General features: G+C 40.9%; 1 protein-coding gene across 2 annotated transcripts in view; it reads left to right on the top strand.

Annotated features, from left to right (window-relative positions):
* Nucleotides 1-12,106, top strand: part of Ifi44l (interferon-induced protein 44-like) — a 37,776-nt gene extending 25,670 nt beyond the window's left edge. The window contains exons 6-9 of one of the 2 annotated variants that reach the window (XM_227820.10): nt 8,931-9,102; nt 10,295-10,395; nt 11,009-11,183; nt 11,444-12,104. In XM_227820.10, the coding sequence (XP_227820.6) occupies nt 8,931-9,102; nt 10,295-10,395; nt 11,009-11,183; nt 11,444-11,529 (534 nt within the window). In that variant the 3' untranslated portion in view covers nt 11,530-12,104. Of the gene's footprint in view, nt 1-8,930; nt 9,103-10,294; nt 10,396-11,008 lie in introns of both variants that reach the window. The other variant, NM_001427160.1, reaches the window with a different exon arrangement.
* The last annotated feature ends 9,578 nt before the right edge of the window (nt 12,107-21,684 follow it).

Here is a 21,684-nt window from a genome sequence, read left to right on the forward strand (position 1 = left end):
TTTGGCACAGTTCTTATTTAATGATCCCTGAATACAAGAGCTCCTTTTAAAAGTGCCGCTCCCTAGGCAATGTCAAGAATTCTCGAGTTGGAACCTCGCCTCTTCATCTCTGACCTAAATTCCTTTCATGTTTTGGACCTTTTTTTTTTCCCTTGCATGTTTTAAAAGATTTAATTATCTAAGTGTGTGTGTGTGTGTGTGTGTGTGTGTGTGTGTGTGTGTGTGTGTGTGTGTTTGAGAGAGAGAGAGAGAGAGAGAGAGAGAGAGAGAGAGAGAGAGTATGTGAGTATGAGCATGGGAGTGCAGGTGCCCACAGAGGCAATGGGTCCCACTGGAGCTAGAGTTGTAAGCAGTTAAGAACCTCTGGACTTGGATGCTAGAAACCACATTTGGGTCCTCTGCAAGAGCAGTAAAGCCCCCTCAACTGCCGAGACACTTCTCCAGCCCCTGTACTTTTTTTAAAAAAGGATTTCTCATACTCTCTATGTTTGGAAAGAAACAGCGCCAGATCCTTCCTTTAGCCTATAATCCCAGCAGGAGGAAGAGGTTAAACCACAAGTTCAAGGACAGCACGCTGTGTGAAGAACAAAACAGCAACACCCTCAGAGTTGGTTACCCTTGACACACAATCATCCATTAGCACCCAACAGTAGTTGTAAAAGGAGTCACCTAGAACATCAAATTATCCTGCTGACCTAACTCCTGCTATGAGTTAACCAAATCCTGTAGGCGATCCCCTCTCCCAAAGTTCCCTATCTGCCTTGCAACTGCATAAAGCCATCACCCTTTATCCTGTACACTAAAAATAGTCCGATCTGATTCATCCATGCTTGAAGTTCTGATCCATTCAAGGCCAGCCTAAATCTGCATGTGTGGGGGTGTATCTCCTGCCTCCCCCCACGTATTATAGAAAAGTCCTAAGAAGTGTAGTTCTGTGGATGATCCCACTTGATCTCTAACATACCCGCCCCAAAAAATAATTAGACTTTAATTAGTAGAAGATCCTAGACTGTATCTGCCTTACCCCCTCTTCTTGCTCCCTCACGATCCCATAGAGCTCAGCTGGTCTAGAATGACCTTCACTTTCTCTGAGCCTCCCTCCACCTCCCAAGTGTTGGGACTGACTTGCTGTAGCTACGTCCCAAGCCAGAGAGCTCAAATCATTAAGCTTCCCATTTTAAAAAGATTTATTTATTTATTGTACATGAGTACACTGTAGCTGTCTTCAGACACACCAGAAGAGGGCATCAGACCTCATTACAGATGGTTGTGAGCCATTATGTATTTGCTGGGATTTGAAATCAGGACCTCTGGGGTAGCAGTCAGTGTTCTTAACCACTGAGCCATCTCTCCAGCCTGAGCTCCCCACTTTAGCTACTTAGCCAACCACAACTGTCTTTTCCTCAATTCTGGCATTTCTAAGGTAGTTCAAACAGAAGAACCTACTGAAAAATGGTTACTACTCTGGGCAGAACTTAATAAAAAAATTCAGCTGTACTCTCAGCAAAACACCTTTCCCCCCTTTTCTTTTACATTTTTCCCTCCATCTTTATTAAATTGGGTATTTCTTATTTACATATCGATTAATATTCCCTTTCCCAGTTTCCATGCCAACATCCCCCTAACCCCTCTCCCCTTCTTTATGGGTGTTCCCCTCCCCATCCTCCCCTCATTACTGCCCTCCCTGCAACAATCACATTCACTGGGGGTTCAGTCTTGGAAGGACCAAGGGCTTCCCCTTCCACTGGTGATCTTACTAGGCTATTCATTGCTACATATGCAGTTGGAGACCAGGGTCAGTCCATGTATAGTCTTTGAGTAGCGGCTTAGTCCCTGGAAGCTCTGGTTGGTTGGTATCCTTGTTCATATGGGGTCTCAAGCCCCTTCAAGCTCTTTCAGTCCTTTCTCTGAAGCCTTCAACAGGGGTCCCATTCTCAGTTCCGTATTTTGCTGCCGGCATTCACCTATGTATTTGCCATATTCTGGCTGTGTCTCTCAGGAGCGATCTACATCCAGTTCCTGTCAGCCTGCACTTCTTTGCTTCATCCATCTTATCTAGTTTGGTGGCTGTCTATGTATGGACCATATGTGGGGCAGGCTCTGAATGGGTGTTCCTTCAGTCTCTGTTCTAAACTTTGCCTCCCTATTCCCTCCCAAAGGTATTCTTGTTCTCCTTTTAAAGAAGGAGTGAAGCATTCACATTTTGGTCATCCTTGAGTTTCATGTGTTCTGTGCATCTAGGGTAATTCGAGCATTTGGGCTAATATCTACTTATCAATGAGTGCATACCATGTGTGTTTTTCTGTGATTGGGTTACCTCACACAGGATGATATTTTCCAGTTCCATCCATTTGCCTACGAATTTCATAAAGTTATTGTTTTTGATAGCTGAGTAGTATTCCACTGTGTAGATATACATTTTCTGTATCCAGTCCTCTGTTGAAGGGCATCTGGGTTCTTTCCCGCTTCTGGCTATCATAAATAAGGCTGCTGTGAACATAGTGGAGCATGTGTCTTTGTTATATGTTGGGGTATCTTTTGGGTATATGCCCAAGAGAGGTATAGCTGGGTCCTTAGGTAGTTTAATGTCCAATTTTCTGAATAACCTCCAGACTGATTTCCAGAATGGTTGTACCAATCTGCAATCCCACCAACAGTGGAGAAGTGTTCCTCTTTCTCCATATCCTCGCCAGCATTTGCTGTCACCTGAGTTTTTGATCTTAGCCATTCTCACTGGTGTGAGGTGAAATCTCAGGGTTGTTTTGATTTGCATTTCCCTTATGTCTAAAGATGTTGAACATTTCTTTAGGTGCTTCTCAGCCTTTCAGCATTCCTCAGCTGTGAATTCTTTGTTTAGCTCTGAACCCCATTTTTAATACGGTTATTTGTCTCCGTACAGTCTACCTTCATGAGTTCTCTGTATATTTTGGATATAAGCCCTCTATCAGTTCTAGGATTGGTAAAGATCTTTTCCCAATCTGTTGGTTGCCGTTTTGTCCTAACCACAGTGTCCTTTGCCTTACAGAAGCTTTGCAGTTTTATGAGATCCCATTTGTCGATTCTTGATCTTAGAGCATAAGCCATTGGTGTTTTGTTCAGGAAATTTTTTCCAGTGCCCATGTGTTCGAGATTCTTCCCCACTTTTTCTTCTATTAGTTTGAGTGTATCTTGTTTGATGTGGAGGTCCTTGATCCACTTGGACTTAAGCTTTGTACAGGATGATAAGAATGGATCGATCTGCATTCTTCTACATGCTGACCTCCAGTTGAATCAACACCATTTGCTGCTATCTTTGTTCCATTGGTTGGTTTTGGCTCCTTTGTCAAAAATCAAGTGACCATAGGTGTGTGGGTTCATTTCTGGGTCTTCAATTCTATTCCATTGGTCTATCTGTCTGTCTCTGTACCAATACCATGCAGTTTTTATCACTATTGCTCTGTAACGCTGCTTGAGTTCAGGGATAGTGATTTCCCCAGAAGTCCTTTTATTGTTGAGGATAGTTTTAGCTATCCTGGGTTTTTTTGTTATTCCAGATGCATTTGCAAATTGTTCTGTCTAACTCTATGAAGAATTGGGTTGGAATTTTGATGGGGATTGCATTGAATCTGCAGATCACTTTTGGTAAAATGGCCATTTTTACTAAATCCTGCCAATCCATGAGCATGGGAGATCTTTCCATCTTCTGAGATCTTCAATTTCTTTCTTCAGAGGCTTGAAGTTCATATCATACGGATCTTTTACTTGCTTGGTTAAAATCACACTGAGGACCGAGGTATTTTATATTATTTGGGGCTATTATGAAGGGTGTCATTTCCATAATTTCTTTCTTGGCTTGTTTCTCTTTTGTGTAGAGGAAGGCTACTGATTTATTTGAGTTAATTTTATACCCAGCCACTTTGCTGAAGTTGTTTATCAGGTTTAGTAGTTCTCTGGTGGAGCTTTTGGGATCACTTAAATATACAATCATATTGTCTGCAAATAGTGATATTTTGACTTCTGCCTTTCCAATCTGTATCCCTTTTATCTTCTTTTGTTGTCTGATTGCTCTGGCTAGGACTTTGAGAACTATATTGAATAAGTAGGGAGAGAGTGGGCAGCCTTGTCTAGTCCCTGATTTTGGTGGGATTGCTTCAAGTTTCTCTCCATTTAGTTTAATATTAGCTACTGGTTTGCTGTATATAGCTTTTACTATGTTTAGGTATGGGCCTTGAATTCCTCTTGTTTCCAGGACTTTTATCATGAAGGGGTGTTGAATTTTGTCAAATGCTTTCTCAGCATCTAATGAAATGATCCTGTGGTTTTGTTCTTTCAGTTTGTTTATATAATGGATCACGTTGATGGTTTTCCGTATATTAAACCATCCCTGCATGCCTGGGATGAAGCCTACTTGATCATGGTGGATGATTGTTTTGATGTGCTCTTGGATTCAGTTTGCCAGAATTTTATTGAGTATTTTTGTGTCAATACTCATAAGGGAAATTGGTCTGAAGTTCTCTTTCTTTGCTGGGCCTTTGTGTGGTTTAGGTATAAGAGTAATTGTGGCTTCATAGAAGGAATTCAGTAGCACTCCATCCGTTTCAATTTTGTGGAATAGTTTGGATAGTATTGATATGAGGTCTTCTATGAACTTCTGATAGAATTCTGCACTGAACCCATCTGGACCTGGGCTCTTTTTGGTTGGGAGACTTTTACTGACTGCTTCTATTTCTTTAGGAGTTATGGGGTTTTTTAAATGGTTTATTTTTTCCTGATTTAACTTCGGTACCTGGTATCTGTCTAGGAAATTGTCCATTTCCTCCAGATTTTACACTTTTGTTGAATATAGGCTTTTGTAGTAGGATCTGATGATTTTTTTGAATTTCCTCTGATGCTGTTGTTATGTCTCCCTTTTCATTTCTGATTTTGTTAATTTGGACACACTCTCTCTGTCATCAGGTTAGTCTGGCTAAGGGTTTATCTATCTTGTTGATTTTCTCAAAGAACCAGCTTTTGGTTTTGTTGATTCTTTGTATAGTCCTTTTTGTTTCTACTTGGTTGATTTCAGCTCTGAGTTTGATTATTTCCTGCCTTCTACTCCTCCTGAGTATGTTTGCTTCTTTTTGTTCAAGAACTTTTAGGTGTGCTGTCAAGCTGCTGATATATGCTCTCTCCTTTCTGCAGGCACTCAGAGCTATGAGTTTTCCTCTTAGCACAGCTTTCATTGTGTCCCATAAGTTAGGGTATGTTGTACCTTCATTTTCATTAAATTCTAAGAAGTCTTTAATTTCTTTCTTTCTTTCTTCCTTGACCAGGGTATCATTGAGTAGAGCATTGTTCAACTTCCATGTATATGTGGGCATTCTTTCCTTATTGTTATTAAAGACAAACTTGAGCCAGCACTGATCTGATAGGACACATGGGATTATTTCTATCTTTCTGTATCTGTTGAGGACTGTTTTATGACTGATTATATGGTCAATTTTGGAGAAAGTACCATGAGGTGGTGAGAAGAAGGTATATCCTTTTGTTTTAGGATAGAATTTCTGTAAATATCTGTTAAATCCATTTGGTTCATAACTTCTCTTAATCTGTCTATGTCTCTGTTTAATTTCTGTTTCCATGATCTGTCCATTGATGAGAGTGGGGTGTTGAAAACTCCTACTATTTTGTATGAGATGCAATGTGTGCTTTGAGCTTTAGTAAGGTTTCTTTTATGCATGTAGGTGCCCTTGTATTTGGAGCATAGATATTTAGGATTGAGAGTTCATCTTGGTGGATTTTTCCTTTGATGAATATGAAGTGTCCTTCCTTATCTTTTTTGATGACTTTTGGTTGAAAGTAGATTTTATTTGATATTAGAATGGCTACTACAGCTTTCTTCTTCTGACCATTTGCTTGGAAAGTTGTTTTCCAGCCTTTTACTGTGAGGTAGTGTCTGTCTTTGTCTCTGGGATGTGTTTCCTGTAGGCAGCAAAATGTTGGGTCCTCATTGCATATCCAGTTTGTTAATCTGTGTCTTTTTATTGGGGAATTGAGTTCATTGATGTTGAGAGATATTAAGGAATAGTGATTGTTGCTTCCTGTTATATTCGTATTTGGATGTGAGATTATGTTTGTGTGTTTTTCTTCTCTTTGTTTTGTTGCAAAACGATTAGTTTCTTGCTTTTTCTAGGGTGTAGTTTGCCTCCTTGTGTTGGGCTTTACCATTTATTATCCTTTGTAGAGGTGGATTTGTAGAAAGATTTTGTGTAAATTTGGTTTTGTCATGGAATATCTTGGTTTCTCCATCTATGTTAATTGAGAGTTTTGCTGGATACAGTAACCTGGGCTGGCATTTGTGTTCTCTTAGGGTCTGTATGACATCTGTCCAGGCTCTTCTGACTTTCATAGTCTCTGGTGAGAAGTCTAGTGTGATTTTGATAGGTCTACCTTTATATGTTACTTGACCTTTTTCCCTTACTGCTTTTAATATTCTTTCTTTGTTTTGTGCATTTGGTGTTTTGACTATTATGTGATGGGAGGATTTCTTTTCTGGTCCAATCTATTTGGAGTTCTGTAGGCTCCTAATATGTTTATGGGCATCTCTTTCTTTTGGTTAGGGAAGTTTTCTTCTATGATCTTGTTGAAGATATTTACTGGTCCTTTGAGCTGGAAGTCTTCACTCTCTTCTATACCTATTATCCTTCGGTTTGATCTTCTCATTGTGTCCTGGATTTCCTGTGTGTTTTGAGCCAGTATCTTTTTCCGTTTTACATTATCTTTGACAATTGTGTCGATGATTTCTATGGAATCTTCTGCTCTTGAGATTCTCTCTTCTATCTCTTGCATTCTGTTGGTGATGCTTATATCTACGGCTCCTTGTCTCTTCCTTTAGTTTTCTATATCCAGGGTTGTCTCCCTTTGTGCTTCCTTTATTGCTTCTATTTCCGTTTTTAATTCCTTCACCTGTTTGATTGTGTTTTCCTGGAATTCTTTCAGGGATTTTTGCATTTCCTCTCTATAGGCTTCTGCTTGTTTATTTGTGTTTTCCTGCATTTCTTTAAGGGAGTTCTTTATGTCTTTCTTGAAGTCCTCCATCATCATGATCAAATGTGATTTTAAATCTAGATCTTGCTTTTCTGGTGTGTTTGGATATTCAGTGTTTGCTTTGGTGGGAAAATTGGGCTCCGATGATGCCATGTAGTCTTGGTTCCTGTTGCTTGGGTTCCTGCGCTTGCCTCTTGTCATCAAGTTGTCTCAGGTGTTACCTTGTTCTGCTTTCTTTGACAGTGGTTAGACCATCCTATAGGCCTGTGTGTCAGGAGCTGTTTTCCTGTTCTCTTCCAGTTATGAGAACAGAGTGTTCTGCTTCCAGGCATGTAGTCGTTCCTGTTTACTGGTCTTCAGGTGTTCCTGTGAGCATGTGTCCTGAGTTCACCAGCCAGGTCACTTGGAGCAGAAAAGTTGGTCTTACCTCTGGTCTTGTGCCTGAAGTCGCTACTCAGAGTCGGGTTTCAGCTCTCCATGAGGGCAACAACCATAAACACCTGCCCTGCCTTCTCTCTGAAGGTCTAGCTCTTCCTCCCACAGGATTTGGGTGCAGGGAGCTGTTTGACCGGGTCCCTTCAGATCGGGGCAGAGTCTGGACCTCAGCATTGAATGCCCCTATCTTCCTGTTCCCAGAGGCCCTATCTTGATTTTAAATATATGAAATGTAAGAACATCACAATCTGTGTCCTAGAATATCTGAGAGCAATAGTAATACACTGTAAGTATTCACAGAGTTAACAATTTAGCACCTCACTTGTAGGTGTGGGATATAATGGAACCGGCTTCCATTTCTAGACAATGGTCTTTTTTCCCCTCTCAGTTGAGCTTCATTGAAAAGCTTGATTTTTTGATCATTCATTCATTTGAAATTATTTATTAAAAATATATTTTGTTCCAAACCTGAAAAGAATCACTGAAAAAAAATCCACTGTTAATTAAAAGCGCAGGCATTATTTTCAAGAGACTTACAGTCTAGTTAGGTCAAAGAATTACAAAGTTATGGGGAGGGGAGAGTCACATCACTAAGGCCCTCAGGTTTCATAGCAAGGAGCAAGTCAATTCAGTCCAACATAAACATTTGACATGTTTCATAGTCTATCTTGTTTGTGGTAAGGACACGCTAACTTGGAAGTTGGTATTTCTTCCATTTTACTTCACCTTATTTCGCCTTGAAAAAAGTAAGAAGGAATCCTAGTCTTTAAGTTTAATTGTCATTCATTCTCTCCTCTCTGCCCCTCCCCATCCATGAGTCCAGGTAAGCATGCAAAATTCACAAAGAGAAACCTTAAAGGCTGCTGTCTTAGTTAGGGTCTTTTTGCTGTGAACAGACACTATGATCAATGTAAGTTTTATAAAGGACAACATTTAATTGGGGCTGGCTTACAGGTCCAGAGGTTCAGTCCATTATCATCAAGGCGGGAGCATGGCAGCATCCAGGCAGCCATGACGCAGGACAACCTGAGTTTTACATCTTCAACTGAAGGAAGCCAGGAACAGACTGGGCATCCTCAGGCAGCTAGGAGGAAGGTCATCACAGTGACACACTTCCTCCAACAAGGCCACACCTTCTAATAGGGCCACTCCCTGGGCCGAACGTTTGCAAATCATCACAGATACCTAGAAATTCTTAATGATATTTGCTTCTGGATATTGGAGATTTGAGTTAAGATTCTAAAAGTATTCTTTACATTTTTCCTTAACTATTTTAGTGGCTAATTAACATTTTTACCATAACAATAAAGCCATTTATCTTTGAAAGAGCTCTGGTGAGTGAGATCTTGGCAATGAAAAAGCAAGCTGGGAGGAAGCTTTAACTAAGCAACCTGGGAAGAAGCTGGGGAAGGAGAAGACTGAGCAGTCATGCCTTCTGCTGTACAACTTTGCAGAGGCTCTGCAAAATGTCAACTTCTTTTTCTGTACAGTTCAACCCACGTGAGCCAATTAAGCTGAAACACTTCACTTACGCTGCCTCTCCACCTCTGAAGGACAGGATTCACTGTGTGGCTTTTGTCCTAGACATCAACTCTGTCGATACACTATCTGATAAAATGGTGGCAAAGCTGAAAAAAATTCGAAAAGATGTAGTAGACTGCGGTAAGTTTCGTTGTGTAAGCGTTGGAAATTTTTGAAATGATTACCATTTCACAGGAAGTTGCAAAGGAAGTAGTGAAGATGCACATGCTCTCCAACCTGGGCAAACGCCCTGAGTCCCAACTTGGTGGCAAGTGCAGAAGGGACTGTGGAAAAACTTGCCTAATTGAAGTATGTTAGCCTTCAGAACTGAAGACCTAGATTGTCTATAGGTTGAACTTGTATAATCCTCTTGAGGTTTTTAAAGGGACTCACCTTCTCACAGGAATTAGCTAGTAAGATCAAAACAAGGGAACTGACACTGTTTCATCACACCTAGATAACAATTTATGACTACACAGCTGTGTCTACAACCCAGGATACAGAATCATCTCATCTCTACGAAGATCACATTCTGACTGTGTGCCATCCCTAACTACTTGTGACCACATCTTTATGGTTATATCTTCATTTGAGAATTTTATATGAAAAGGATAATTCATTCATAGGACACATTTTGAGGTTGGCTATTTTAACTTGGCCTAACTAACACCCTTCCAAGTTCATGTCAGACTGTCTATATGGTCATTGTTTATTCTTTGGTTGATAAGTAATATTCCCTGGTGTATCAGGATGTGTTTACACATTGTCTAGGTTTTAGATATTATAAAAAAATGCTTCTGAACATTAGAGTTTTAATTTTTTAGGGATCACAGTTCCCTAAGGGTAAGACTTCCATATCATAAAGAAAATAAATATTAATTAAAAAATAATCACCAAAATGCTCCTCAGAAAAATGACTCTATGTTACATTCCAATTAGGGCTATATGACCAACCCAGGTTTTTCGTATTTTTCTAATATTTGGTATTATTGTTGTCATTATTAAAGATTAACCTTTGTAATAGATATGTAGAAACATATTATAACAGTCTTAACTTGCTTTATCTAATGGACTCTTTAGTTCAGTGGTGCAGTAGAAATTTCTCACTGTGAAAGTGCACCAAGTTTTCAGATTTACTGTGAGTTTAGATCCATCTCCAAGTGCGCTTTCCTTTCAGAAGGAAACAATCTTGGGAGGATCTTGCTCCACACTGAGGTTATTGGCGATGTCTCTCATCCAACTTTTCAAATCATCTTAAAGAGAATGGTGTTTATGCATACATTTAAAAACTATCTTGGCACATTTTTATAATAACGGTGTCTGTTTGATTCAGGTGTAGGATGTGTAGCCTTGCTTACAAATGTGAGTGACTATGATGAGGTTCTCGACAACAATCTTGTAAACATGACAGAAAATATGACTTCTCTAAACCAGGTAAAAGGTGGTGCTTATAATCAGATGATATGGGGATAGAATCACAGCTATGTGCTCACTTACTGTCTTCTCTCTCTCCCCCAAGTCAGCGTTTGTGTGTGCGTGTATATGTGTGCATGCATGTGTGTGTGTATGCATGCATGATTGTTCATACGTGAGATGAGGATTAGGTCAAGGTGGGTGCAGTTCTGCAAGTCCGATGCTCAGAAGCTGATACCAGAGGCTTGCAAGTTTAAGGCCTGTTTTGGGCTACAGTGTAAATTCAAGACCATGTCTTAAAATAAAGGGGAACAAGGGGATGTAGACAAAGCTCAATGAGAGAGACTTGCAAGTGTGTTTGACGCCTTAAGTTCAGTCCTCATTAGTACAAATAACTGGATTGATTGCTCAGTTTGGTCCAGCTTGTATTTTGCCTTACAACCATAATTATCCATATTATAATTTTATCCTGAAGAGGATTTATCAAGCCATTACCATTTCAGTTCCTGCCATTAATTGTATTTAATATTCAGTAAATTTATACTATGTAAACATAAAATTTTCCTATGTATGCATAAGTATGCTTCATGAATGTATTTCTTCATAAAATGCATCTTAAATACATTTTCCACAGGTACAGAATGTCCGAAACATGCTAAATATTCCTGTGGCTAATATCTTGATGGTCAGCAATTATGCTTCAGAGCGAATGTTGGAGCCTCTGAAGGATGTTCTGATCTTTGCTGCACTCCAGCAGATGTTGAGGGCTGCGGATGATGCCTTAGAAGACTTGCCTCTCGAGGACACTGGTACCACTGTTCCTTTCTAAAGCACTGTCATACGGGAAACCTTCAGCTGTACTTCAGTAGGGTGTTTTCCTAGTCCTGACATGTATTGTCATATATGCTAATTTCTGCTTTGGCTTGTCTCTGTTTGGAGCAATCTGAGGATTGACACATGCTCCTGTGACAGCATCCCTGATTTTAGCACAAGTCTAATCACCCCAATAGGAGAGGAGAGGCACCCTGCTGAAAGCCTTTGCTAATATTTGCTGTTCTGTTTTTGACAGCATCAGATGATGGCTCCTTCAACAATTCATCACATATCAAAAATGAAGGCAAACTCGGAGAAGTGAAGAGAAGAGAGATGTCCTAGGACAAATAGGCTTCCATATGCCCACACAATCTATAGTTTTATATGCAGAAAACAGAGGTGTCAGGTCCCCCTGGAACTGAAGCAGGGGCTCATGAGCCATCTGATGTGTATGCACATTTACATGTGTCATTCTCAAGCTTCTTAAGCAAAACAAACTTAGCCTTGCTTTTGCTTCCCCAGCACATTATGCTATGTGTTCTAATTGGTGGCACAGCAGCAACAAAATGATGTAGGTGTCAGCCATTTCAAAAAGAGAATGGGTTCTTGAGAAACAGGATTGGATTTGCCTTGTAGTCACAGAGCTCATCACAATGTCTAGTAAGCATTAAGATACTCATAACTCCTATTTACCACTTTCTCCAACTTGATGATATTTACTTAGGTATCTACTCCATATGTATGAGAGGACATAGAGACTAAGATGCGGGAAAGAGGACTTTTCACTTGTCTCTGGTTGAAAGGATGGGTGTCCCTAAATAAATTGAAATGAATTGAAAAGCGCTGATATCTGTTAACAACTTGATTAATTATATTAATGTTTTAATTTCATGAAATAAACTTTCTTGCTAAATGTTTCCATGCTTGATTTTAAATCTACTGAATTCCAAAACACCATAGCTGTGTCTCCAACATGGGACTTTTGAGAGATGAAATATGAAATAATATGAAATGTGTTTTGGTTCAATAGGTTCTTGTGTCCTGACAGCGTCACTTACTCTCAACCAGTTTACTATTTCTTCTGGGTTACTAAGAGGACAAGAATCCCTTCAGGATAGTTATGAGGAACTGGTTTTTCTTAGCATAATGTTTTAAGGGAAGCTGTGTTCTTGTGAATGTTCAAGAGCCATAACACCATCACAATATAGAGGGCTTTTTTAATGATTTACTGATTACTTTTCAGTTTCACCTCATGTACACAAATCCTGCTCTTTTCCCTCCTCCCTTCAAATCCACCCTTCACCCTGGTGACCTCCCCTTAACCCCAAGATAGAAAACACATAAACAAACAAGCAAACAATAAGACGTAGGAAACATTTTATCGTGGAAGCTATAGAATATCACAGGGTGTACCACAGTAAAGCCCTCTGTTCACACATCTTCACTTGCAGTGAGTCATTGGTCTGGATTGAGAACTCTGGCTTTAGAGATACCATCAATATTGGACCCTCAACAGGACTCCTCTCTGTCATCCCATTGTTGCCCTGTGTAATATCTCCATGCTACTTTAGAACTTCAGGACTATATTTCCTCCTGTGAGTATTTTGTTCTGCCGTCTCAGAAGGACAGAAGCATCCACACTTTGGTCTTCCTTCTCAAGCTTCATGTGGTCTGTGAATTGTATCCTGCCTATTCCGAACTTTTGAGCTGATATCCACTTACCATTGAATGCATACCAAGTATGTTCTTTTGTGGCTTAGTTACCTGACTCAGGATGATATTTTGTAGTTCTGTCCATTAACCTATGAATTTCATGAAGTCATTGTTTTTAATAGCCAAATAGTATTCCATTGTATAAATGTACCACATTTTCTGCATCCATTCCTCTGTTGAAAGACATCTGGGTTCTTTCCACCTTCTGGCTATTATAAATATGGCTGCTATGAACACAGTAGAGACTGTGTCCTTGTTATATGTTGGAGTATCTTTTGGGTACATTCTCAGGAGTTTTATAACTGGGTCCTTAGATAGTACTATGTCCAATTTTCTGAGGAACCTCCAGACTGATTTCCAGAATGGTTTTACCAGCTTGCAATTTCACCAACAATGGAGGAGTGTTCCTCTTTCTCCACATCATCACCAGCATCTGTTGTCACCTGAGTTTTTATCTTAGTCATTCTGACTGGTGTGAGGTGGAATTTCAGGGTCATTTTGATTTGCATTTCCCCAAAGACAAAGGATGTTGAACATTTCTTTAGGTGCTTCTTGGCCTTTCAATATTCCTTAGTTAAGAATTCTTTGTTTAGCCCTGCACCCTATTTTTAAAAGAGATTATTTGGTTCTCTAGATTCTAACTTCTTGAGTTCTTCGTATATATTGGATAATAACCCTCTATGGGATGCAGGATTGATAAAGAACTTTTCCCAATCTATTGGTTGTGTCCTATTGAGAGTGCCCTTTGCCTTACTAAAGATTTCCAATTTTACGAGGTTCCATTTGTTGATTCTTGATCTTAGAGCATAAGCCATTGGTGTTCTGTTCAGGAAATTTTCCCCTCTGCCCATGTGTTCGAAGCTCTTCCCCACTTTCTCTTCTATTAGATTCAGTGTATCTGGTTTTATGTGGAGGTCCTTGATCCATTTGGACTTGAGTTTGTACAGGAGATAAGAATGGATTGAACTAAAAAATATCATCCTGAGTGAGGCAACCCAATCACAGAAAAATACACATGGTATACATTCACTGATAAGTGGATATTGGCCCAAAAGCTTGAATTACCCAAGATACAATCCACAGACCACACGAAGCTCAAGAAGGATGACCAAAGTGCAGATGCTTCACTCCTCCTTAAAAGGGGAAACAAAAATATTCATAGGAGGGAATATGGAGACAGAGTTCGGAGCAGAGACTAAAGGAACAGCCATTCAGAGCCTGCCCCACATGTGCCCTATATACATACAGCCACCAAGACTAGATAAGATGGGTGAAGCTAAGAAGTGCATGCTGACAGGAATCGGATATAGATGCCTCCTGAGAGACACAGCCAGAATATGTCAAATACAGAGGGCAATGCTAGCAGCAAACCACTAAGCTGAGAACAGGACCCTCTTTGGGGGAATTAGAAAAAGGACTGGAGGAGCTGAAAGAGCTTGTTACATAATGAGAACAACAGTGTCAACCAAACAAAGCTCCTGGGGTCTAAACCACTACCCAAAGACTATACAAACCTGACCCATGGCTCCAGCTGCGTATGTAGCAGAGATTGGCCTTGTTGGGCACCAATGGAAGGAGAAGTCCTTGGTTCTGCCAAGGTTCAACCCCCAGCGTAGGGGAATATCAGGACAGGGGTGGTTAAAGGGGGGATGGGAATGGGAACACTCTTATAGAAGAAGGGAGGGGGATGGGATGGGGCATATGTCCTAGAAACCGGGAAAGGGAATAACATTTGAAATGTAAATAAAAGATATCCAATAAAAAAGAAAAAGAAAAAAATGATCATGCATCATGATTGCACTGAAGACAGTGGTGACTCATGACTGACTTGATTGCACCGAGAGAGAGAGAGAGAGTCTAAGTGAATACAGAGAGGACTGACATATAGAGCAGCAAGTGATGAGGGAAAACACACCTCCAATGTAGTAATACCATCCAATAGGCTTAGAGCCCAGATGAAAAAACAGTGGACCAAGGAGGGGTCAACCAAGTCCTGTAAGCTCAGTTCTTCCTGAAAGACTGCTTATTGCTGCCACCACCATGGGCATCAGAGTCCAACTTCTTCACTACATCAGCAAGCCCGGGGCCCAGGTCTCGGTCTCCGATAGCGGTCACTACATCAGCAAGTCCGGGGCCCAGGTCTCGGTCTCCGATAGCGGTCACTACATCAGCAAGTCCGGGGCCCAGGTCTCGGTCTCCGATAGCGGTCACTACATCAGCAAGTCCGGGGCCCAGGTCTCGGTCTCAGTCTCCGATAGCGGTCACGTCATCAGCAAGTCCGGGGCCCAGGTCTCAGTCTCCGATAGCGGTCACGTCATTAGTGTCCCTTGTTTCATCGCTTCCAGCTTCTTACACTTAGAAGCTCTCCAGCCTACAGACAGTCGCGATGGACTTTCCACCTCTAATTGCATAAGCCGGTGTAATAGAAAAAAACTTTCTTAAAATATATGTGTAATTACACAGAATATGACTTTGTATACTGTTGGCTTTACTTCCTGGATACCTCTGACTGATATGGTATTAATACACAAAAACATACATACTTGTGCAAAGTAAATACAGAAATGATATATCAGACACTAAGAGGATTGTTTACTAACAGCATCTATTAAGAAGGGTAAGGGCAGGGTGGAAGAACTTATGAGTAAGACATGGATGGTGCTTCTTTAAATATATCCTTTTGGATAATTCTGCTGTTATAAAGTTTCAGTTGTGAAATTATGAATGACAAGATATTCAAAATCAATCCAGGATAAAGATGGAGCCAAAAAAAAAGAATATGGAATACAGATAACTATTGAACCAGTGTCAATAAACATCAGAAACCACTAAAAAAATAGGGAAGGAAAGAATTAAGTTACAAGGGAGCTGCAATGACTTTGAATCCTATGGGTAAGACCTAATGGTCTATAAAACGCTGCAGAAAATTAATTAAAACTTGCTGTTAGAAAAATCTCATGATAACAAATTTGTTAAGCAAGACATAGAGGTTTGACATAAGACAGTGTGACAGTAAAATGCCACAAATACAGCAATTGCAGCAGGAAAGGCTTACAGGGCAAGGCTTGCAGAAAGTCATATGTAAGGCGCTATTCAACTGCTATTGAGAGAGGTAACTGTAGTGAGACTAAATCTAGACGGGGAATATGACTGGAAGCTAACGCCCCATTCCACAGGACCACTACACTGGTAGGGATCAATCTCCTAAGGCTCTGGAGAAGGCTGGTCACATAGAAGTGTCTCTCTGGACTCTCACTGCTACAAAATCACCTTGCGGGAGATACTGGGAAACACTGGAATACTCACTGGGTAACCTCGGCCACCATGCAGTATAGGAGCTGGTACTGGCAGAGCTGTACATACTGCCAAGGCTAGACCACACAAACTATAGAGTCTCTGGGACCTGAGAAGCTGCCTTTCCCTTGCAGCTTTTCTCCAGAGCCCTCTGCTGGCCAGGCTTAACTTCAACCTAATCTGTGAACACTAAAAATAGGTACACTAAAGTCATTTTCAGAGCCTCAGCAACGAAGAGAAGGGCGTGGAGCTGAGAGACAATAAATTGATAGGCAGAGGTGGAAAAAGACAACAGTATTGATTAGAAAGAGGAATAAGAAGGGGATGAGGAAGAGGTGAGGGAGGGAGAAGAGAAGGGAAAATGAAGGGGAAGAGAAGAGGGGAAGAAATACAGGAGAATGGGGAGGAGGGGGAAGACAAGGAGAGGGGAGGGGAAGAGAAGGGAGAGGTAGAGGAGGGAAAGGAAATGTAGAGGGGGGAAGAAGAGGAAAGAGGAGAGAAAAGAGGAAGGGGGAGGATCAAGGAGAAAGAGGAAGAGGGGGAAGGAAGGAGAAGAAGGGGAACTGGAAAAACAACTATTGTAAAATGGTCAGGAACTCAAGTACTAAAATTAAATATTTGATCCTGTCAGTTTATATGGTGAAAGCTGATCCCCGTATGATAACATTTAGGGGCACAGCCTCATGAATGAGATTGTTTCCCTTATGAAAGAGGCTCGAAAGGGCCGCTTGCTTACCTTATCACCATGTGAAGACAGCTCTGAGGTGTCAGCTGTGAGCCAACAGCAGATGCTTCCAAGCTGCTGAACCATGTGTGAGCATTGCATCCCACTCCACTGATGAACTGGTGTGGCATGAAGCTCCCCGGGAGAATACTCAATGGACACCTATAAACCAACATATAGGGAAAAAATGACACCTCCTAGCTGACAGGTGGACATGTGCAAATGTATTCAACTCCATTAATCACCAAGACAACAAAATCTAAGTCCACAATGAGATACCACTGCACATGTACAACTGACTCAAAAGGCAAGGCCTGGAATCTGACATCTTCCTTACCCAGCTTTACTCTCTCATTCCTCCTGTGTTATACCTCCACCTAGGACCTTAAGCACCACACTTAATAATAATGGTGTTTCTCCATTCCTGACGTTAGAGATATGCCCTCAATCTTTTCCACCGTATATTGTCATGTTAGCATATAATATAACGTTATCTATAGCTTAATGTTAATTGAAGGTGTGTTAGGTATACTAGGTTGAAATATGCTTCTTGTGCTCCAGATGTTACAGTGAGCTTCATCAAGGAACATTTCTGATTGATCAGAATAATCACATGATTTCAGAGGATATTGTTTTACACTTTAAACATATTAAAGATTCCCCTTAGGTCTGATAGAGACTTTCAACAAATGGAAATGGGGAGTCCCATTCACAAAGCTTCAAAAATATATATATCTAGAGGTAGACCTACAAGGGGAGGAAAAATCACTACTATGAAAACTTCAAAACACTGAGGAAGAAACTAGATGGTGGGAAGACTGCTCAGGCTCAGGTTCGGGGAGAGGGTGGAATTAAAATTGTTGACAAGACTCTATTACCTAGAAAGATCTGTGGCTTGTTTCAATAGTCATCAAAATAACAATTGTGTTCCTCACAGAGGTAGAGGAAACTATCTTAAATTTCCCAATGGAAGCACAAAAGACCTCAAGTAGCAAAAGCATCTGAAGCAGAAGGAGCATCATTAGTTTTCTAGTTTTAGTACAGACCCACAGCAACAAAATGGCTGAAACTGGTGCAAAGACAGCCACACTGACCAATAGATCATTGGACTCAGAGAAAAAGTCACACATTCACAGCCACCTAATTTGTGGCCAGGGTGTTCTTAAAATGGGGATAAGAGAGCCTCCAACAGTGCTGAGAGCCTGAATACGAATGTAGCCAGAAAACAGCCTTATCTCTGACTCTAATCATCAATTCAGATGCAGTGTAAGACACAAAGCTCTAAAACCAGTAGAGACAGCCACAGACAAGGTACATGGAGATGTGTGCACAGGCAGGGACTCTCTGAGAGAAGCCCATGTTACTAGTTCAATAAATAAGATCAAGTCCTGACGGTTGAGACTGGTTGAAATTCAAATGGTTCAGCACAGCAAAGAAAATAATCAACAGAATGAGGACAGCCTAAAGAATGGAAGAAATTCTCTTCCAACAATATATACAACAGAAGATTTATCCAGAATGTATAAAGAACTAGAAAAATTAAATGTACACACAAAAACCATTCAATCAGTAAGTGACCTAGTGAATAGTTCTCAGAGAGAAAAATACACATGACCAGTGAGTATTTGAACTTGTTCAACATTTTTTAACTGTCAAAGAGATGCTAATTAAAGCTACAATTAGATTCTATCTCATATCAGCCAGAAGGATTATCATCAAGAAAATAAAGTACAACGATCATTGGTTTACACACAAAGGATGAAGTCCGCCCACCATTGGTATGTGTGCATCCATGTACATTGCCACACAATGCACAACAGCCAAGATATGGAACCTGCCAAGAGGTCTAGTGACAGAAGACTGATGAGGAAAATGTGGCCATATGAACAGCAGAGCCTTACCTGGCGGGATAAAAGTATTCCACTTACAGGAAATGAATGGAACTGGGGGCCATTATGTTAAGCAGAATAAGCTAGACTCTAAAAGACAAATGTAGCATGTTTTAAACCACACATATTCAATATGTGGGACATAAGAACTAGAAGAGACATTACCCAAGGGGGACATGAGGTCTAATGGGAGGGAAGAGATGAATGAGGAGTAGTGTGTGTGACACACAAGAAGACTGGTGAAAAGGAATCAGCAAGCTGGGAGGAAGAGGACAGAGGAGGAAAATTAGCAGGTGAGTACCAATGAAGTAGAATGATGTGTGCGTGTATACATATATCCCTGTGTGTGTGTGTGTGTCTGTGTGTGTGTGTGTGTGTGTGTGTGTGTGTGAGAGAGAGAGAGAGAGAGAGAGAGAGAGAGAGGCAGACAGACAGACAGACAGACAGACAGAAGGACTATTGGCAAGTGGATAAAAATGAAGCATAATGGAGCATATCATCAAAATATCAACATGAAACCCATGACTTGCCCCCTAACTGAAAAAGTCAACAATGATGATCATTCAGATGTCAGAAAGGCCAGCCAAGCTTTGGGTAGAACCTAGCAGGCTCTTGCTCTCAAAGAATAAATGTGTGTGATTATTTTGAGCAGGTGGGCCGTGTCAATGTCAGGTGAATATATATTCTTATTATGAGCCAGAAATTCTATTCCTTTTCATGCAGATTAATTTACATGCTCATCACAGGGTTTGCACAAAATGTCTGTGGAAGCCCAGAACTCCGCAGCGGCTGTGCACACTAGCACTGGATCTGCAGAATTCAGGCCCTCCTCACAGCATCACAGCGGGGGTGGGAAGAAGGACTCCTGTGTCCCTATCACACATTGCTAGTCTGTTGGCAACCGACAGATTCTGGTATACAGTTGTGTACCTACTGTGAGCCCACCAGGCTCAGGTGGTTAGTTCTGAACTTGAGATCCCACAGACTGCCCTGATTATACTCTGTGAGACACTAACAACCAAAACTAGCAAATAAGGGAAAAGGTGTCTGTCATGGAGAGGTGGTTGGTGTGAGAGTGAAACTGGGAGGGAAGAGATGAGTTAAAATGCACAGAGTTCATGCATGAAATTGTGAAGGAACCACAAACTAAAAAAATATGTAAATTACCCATTATTCCCAAGAAAATATTTTTGTGCTCACAAAATGTAATACTGTAGAGCCATAAGAACACCTGAAATATAGGCAATGTGCACAAGCATGTTTAGGAAAGAAAATGTGGCATGTGACTGTCACTCAAAGCCTCCCTCTGGGTTTAATAGCCAGGTCAGTGACGGCCATTGTGAGGCTGTGGCTACAGCAGGATTCGGAGGATTTTCCAAATACCAGTTACATTCTTATTCTTGATGTAGGCTCTAGTTACCTAGGTATACCTAATTCACAATAACTCATTGATCTGAACCACTGGGGCTCATGCTTTTCCGTGTCTTCTACATCAGTAAACTGTTGCTCACAGGGGAGAAAAGAAAAGCCACCACAACCAACCAGGATCATAGTGAGTGAAAGATTACGGTCAATTAACTCACAATTCATGTATGCCTCCTGTAATTAGAGCACGTCAGTCTTCCCGCTCAGGGTTTTACTTGAGAGGAATGCTGTCCTGCCACAAGGGGGTTCCCTTGCTACACTCCACTGCCAATGATCACTGCTTTTCTCTAGATGTTTCTCTGGGTGTTTGGGTATATATTGTCAGCTTATCGTTGACAATCTGACAAGGCCACGCTGCTGAAACTGTCAATGAGATAGAACCTACACAAAACGGCCCGCAGGCGGCCATTTAACAGCTCCTGGCACATATTTCTTTAAAACCTGTCTCCTTATTGCTAGAAAGTCCATCTTAGTTTAAGACTAAAATCTCCCATTTGTAATTTGTGGCTTTCGTGTTTGCTCTGACTCTTATAATCCAATGCCTCTGTTGTTGACAGAGTATAAAACTTCTGTTAAGCAAGAGAAGTATTTTCATTGCTTACATCCTGCCTTGCACACTCCTTGACCTGATAGAAACAAAAAACAACACAGATGGGGTGCTAGTAGCCAAGTGTTGACACATTTAAACCATTTGTAAAGGCTCAACTGCTAATCTTTATTAACTTTCTGTTAAAGTTGGATCATTCCTACTTATCACCATAGTTTTTCCCTGACTCTTACTAAGCTAGGTCCCTCAGGTCTTAAGTTATGACAAATAAACTGAGTGCTTCCTACCTCATAATATCACTAGTACACAATAAAACTCCAACAGCATTCATCAGTTCAACTTGGTGAAACAGTACATTCGACAGAGACATCTAAATCCAAACAAGTGTAAGGTAGACTTACCTTTCCCCATTTTGTCCAAATATGTTCTAGAACACTTTTGTTTTCCTGCAATGTACACACGCTGTCCCTGCGGTGTTATCTGCTTTTAGGTCTAGTAAAATCTGCTGACAAAGAGAATTCATCCATTTCACCAAAACCTGGTTTCAATTAATTTGATGAAATGAAGATCACAACTTTTAACTTAAGCTTGTTAGTTCTTTCACTGATTCTCTGAACAAATATAGAATACCAGCATGGTGTGCTAGCCTCTTAATAAGAGATAGAGTAGATAAGGGTTGATTAAGACTCATACGAACCAGAGCCAGAGCTCCCCCTCTCCCAGAGCTCCCAGGAACTAAACTACCAACCAAAGAGCATACATGGGCGGGAGGGGACCATGGGTCCAGCTGCATATGTAGCAGAGGATGACCTTGTCAGACATCAATGGGAGGAGAAGTCCTTGGTCCTGTTGAAGGCTCTTCTCCCCAGTGTAGGGAAATGCCAGGGTGGGAGGCAGGAGGGAGT

Source organism: Rattus norvegicus, chromosome 2 (genome assembly GCF_036323735.1).
Source record: "Rattus norvegicus strain BN/NHsdMcwi chromosome 2, GRCr8, whole genome shotgun sequence".
Classification (NCBI taxonomy): domain Eukaryota; kingdom Metazoa; phylum Chordata; class Mammalia; order Rodentia; family Muridae; genus Rattus; species Rattus norvegicus.